The 3319-nt window shown below is 36.1% G+C and overlaps 1 protein-coding gene across 4 annotated transcripts; it reads left to right on the top strand.

Moving 5' to 3' along the window:
* Positions 1-231: 231 nt before the first annotated feature.
* Positions 232-2371, top strand: LOC121115740 (uncharacterized). 4 transcript variants are annotated; one of them, XM_040709861.2, is made up of 3 exons: positions 232-1889; positions 1952-2011; positions 2079-2371. In XM_040709861.2, the coding sequence occupies exon 1, from the start codon at positions 540-542 to the stop codon at positions 1188-1190; it is 651 nt and encodes a 216-aa protein (XP_040565795.1). In that variant the 5' UTR covers positions 232-539; the 3' UTR covers positions 1191-1889; positions 1952-2011; positions 2079-2371. The 4 variants fall into 4 exon arrangements, with proteins under 4 accessions (XP_040565795.1, XP_071743935.1, XP_071743933.1 ...); XM_071887834.1 differs by having other exon boundaries at positions 1952-2015; XM_071887832.1 differs by having other exon boundaries at positions 232-2011.
* Positions 2372-3319: the final 948 nt, after the last annotated feature.

Below are 3319 nucleotides of genomic sequence, written 5' to 3'. Positions count from 1 at the left end.
ATAAAAACTATATTAAAAAGATTGGATTATTTATGTATTTTTCTTTTGCTAGCATACACAGAGTGCAAAGACGTAGAAGTGTAGCTGTATAAAGTAGAAAAAATGAGCTTCCTAGGGGGTACACAGCGGCATATATTCGTCGTTGAATAAGCTGGGGAATGAATAAATATAATATGGTGTACTCTCTACAGGGGGAAAAATAATAAAAAATTTTTTTATGAGAAACAGAGCTGGAGCAGCTCGACAACTGATGAGCAGAAAAAAGGAGGAAGAATATAATAAAAAAAAGGGAAAGAAAGAAAGAAGACGAAATATAGACTGAGAGAGAGAGAGTGAGCTAGAATGGAAAAGTGTGTACGGTGTGTGGGTTCATTCAGTTGTACAAGGAGTGTGACGCAATGAGTGTTAGTTTGTACAAGAGGTAGTTCCGTATCACGTGACCTTTGCTACAATTGAGCGGAAATCGATCGTTCTATTACAGTACTGCATACAGAAGACTACTAGGTCTTGTCTTGTCTCTCCTTTTGTTGAACAATATAATGGAACCCGGGAATAATGGCGTGGCCTTTCCGCCACATTTACTGTTAGCTCCGGGGCAAGTGCCACTAGGAGTCGTTCCTACTGCTCCAGTAAACGCTCGTGATGGAAGTGCAATCCCTGAAGAGCTCCTGGTGGGTGAGATCGCGGGGTCCCTCAAATGCGAGTACTGCCCCTACAGAGTATCTAAAAAGGACCGAATGCGTCGCCATGTAAACACGGTGCATTACAAAGAGCGCCCCTTTCGGTGTCATCTCTGCGACTCCACTTTTGGGCGCAAAGACAAAATCAAAAGACACTTGGAAACGGTCCATTCCGCGGAGCGCCCATACAAATGTGAATTCTGTGCACACACTTCTGGCCGAAAGGACAAAATCAAAGAGCATGTGCAAAGTGTACATTTCAAGTCGCGCCCTCCCAAAAGCCACAAAAAGAAGAGTTCCGCCGCTGCCGCCGTTAACAACTCCCTTCCTCAGCACCCACCCACTTCCACTCACCATCACCAACATCCTCTACAACCTCCCAATCCCATTCAACTCCCCCCTCAAGTCACTTCACAAGGCATCCCCCCTCAATATGTACAAGCTATCCTACAGACGCAGAGTCCCCTCATTCCACAAACATCTCTCATTACTAAACCAGAATACGCATAAGATCTTAAACCCTAAGAGACTACTCAATACAACTACAACCACTACTACGTATACCTCGCGCACTTCTAATCGGAACTCTTAATTAACGTCGAAGTGAATCGAGCTCCCCAGCATTCTTCTTATTTTTTTTTTGTCTCCCCCACCCCACCCTTATAATACTTAAAAGCAAGCAAGCAAGCTATTATTGTGCCATACATACACTTTGGTTAACACGATTATGAATACTGTAGGAGTGGCAATCTGAATATCTATCTATATATATATTTTTAAATCATTTTATGTGTTATGATGTATAAACTATGTATTTCGGAAACTGTGAAAAGGAGTGATTGTTTTTAAAACGAAGAGTTTACAGCCTTAACGAATGACGACGACGAATACTACTATTTCTTCTTCTTCATCCTTACATGTGTAGATCTTCCAACAAATGAGCACTGGAATGAAATAAACTGATCTCTTTACAAAAAAATAATTAAATATGATAGTGATCTTGATTTTTTAAGGTTATGAATTGACTATACATGCAAATATATCTCTTATATATAAATAATTCTCTCTCTAGCTATTTTACTATATTTTCTGCTGTCATGAGATACTACTCATCTTTTAAAATAATATATAATTACGTTGTAAACTGCATAAATCGTGTTTTTTTGTAGTTTCTTGTAAATATTGGTTTTTAAATTAATTTATTCTATGGTAAGAAAAAAGTTTGTTGATGTATTTTATTACAAAAAAAAACCATAAACATAATGTTTCAGTGCCTTCATTATCAATATGCAACATCGACTACTCATTATGGCAATGATTTAAGAAAACTGGTAAGTAAGTAACTTCATAAAAAATCAAATTTCTAATGCTAAATATTAAATTACTTTTTGCATCTAGAGGTTCCAATGTTTGGGAAATGTCATTTTTGGAAGGATTTTTGTGGCCAGAAGCGACCTTGACTTTTGCGGAGGCATATGCGAAACGAACTAACTCTGGGTAGGAATAAGGATACTAATTACTGAGGTCTGGCCGGTTTTAGCGTGAGCATATATAGAGGTGCACAGCTCTTATATTTCTTTCCTTTTTGAAAATTTGAATAAAATGAATTATGAATAATTTTTTTTTCTTCAATGGCCTTCTATTAGAAAATAAATTTCTCATTTTTCTCAAATGTTTTTTTTGAAACAAAATATATTTAATTTTTTTCTTTAATCAAGTGCAAAGTGCGTGGTCCACTGCAGTCGCAAAGGATGCAGTGGCCTAAGGTGTGCCAGCAATTATGTCAAAATGTTATGAATATTCATTCATAACATTCATGTATAGAATCAGTAGACCGAGTTGACAAAATTGCGTTTACCAATAGCTACAAGGAGCTTTAATATACAGCTATTCATTAACTAAGCCCATTTGTTCCTCTCGTTTTTTTATATTTCGAGTGACATTTATTGCGAGTATAATAAAGTCATTAAATAAGTATTTATCATGATCTAAAATTTATAAATAGGGCGTTTGTCGGCTTTCTTAGTCATTGAACACATCAAATGTCTGTCAAAAATATAATTCGGATTTGCTATATACGGCTAATGTCTTCAACTAGTTATCCAAGTCATTTTGATTCAATATATTACCACCTGACGTTGAGATCGTTCAGGATTAAATGACTTCATTGATTGATTAGTTTTATTAAACGTATGAGTATGATATCCATGCGTCTAATGATGCTTCATTTCATGTATGAGCCGATTTTACACAACGGTGAGATCCTTGTGAATCTGGAGCCATTTCATTCAACCTATCTTTCATGCAAGTATGTAGTGATGGTTTCATTTCCTGTACGACTCCGACACTACATAATAATAATTTATCCTCTGGGTACGCTCCGAATTTCAATACTTAGCAGTGTAATAACTTTTACTCTTAATATGTTCAAAGAATATATCTAAAATACATCATTGAAATAAAATAATGACAGGACACCATTTCCTGGTTCATTATGCTTAAAATATTAACTTTTTATTTAGTTGGTATTTCCACTCTTTGTTAAACAATTAAGTAAGTATTCTTAATATTCCATATAGTTTCGGGTGTTAGGAAAGCTTGCAATTGGAAATTTTGCCCTGGGATTACTGGTCTTGTGG

Source organism: Lepeophtheirus salmonis, chromosome 4 (assembly GCF_016086655.4).
Source record: "Lepeophtheirus salmonis chromosome 4, UVic_Lsal_1.4, whole genome shotgun sequence".
Classification (NCBI taxonomy): Eukaryota; Metazoa; Arthropoda; class Copepoda; order Siphonostomatoida; family Caligidae; genus Lepeophtheirus; species Lepeophtheirus salmonis.
This window is presented reverse-complemented; position numbering and strand designations above follow the sequence as displayed.

What these genes read in the sequence shown, in the direction of transcription:
- LOC121115740 (XM_040709861.2), top strand. Translation starts at nt 540, where the DNA reads ATGGAACCCGGGAATAATGGCGTGGCCTTTCCGCCACATTTACTGTTA.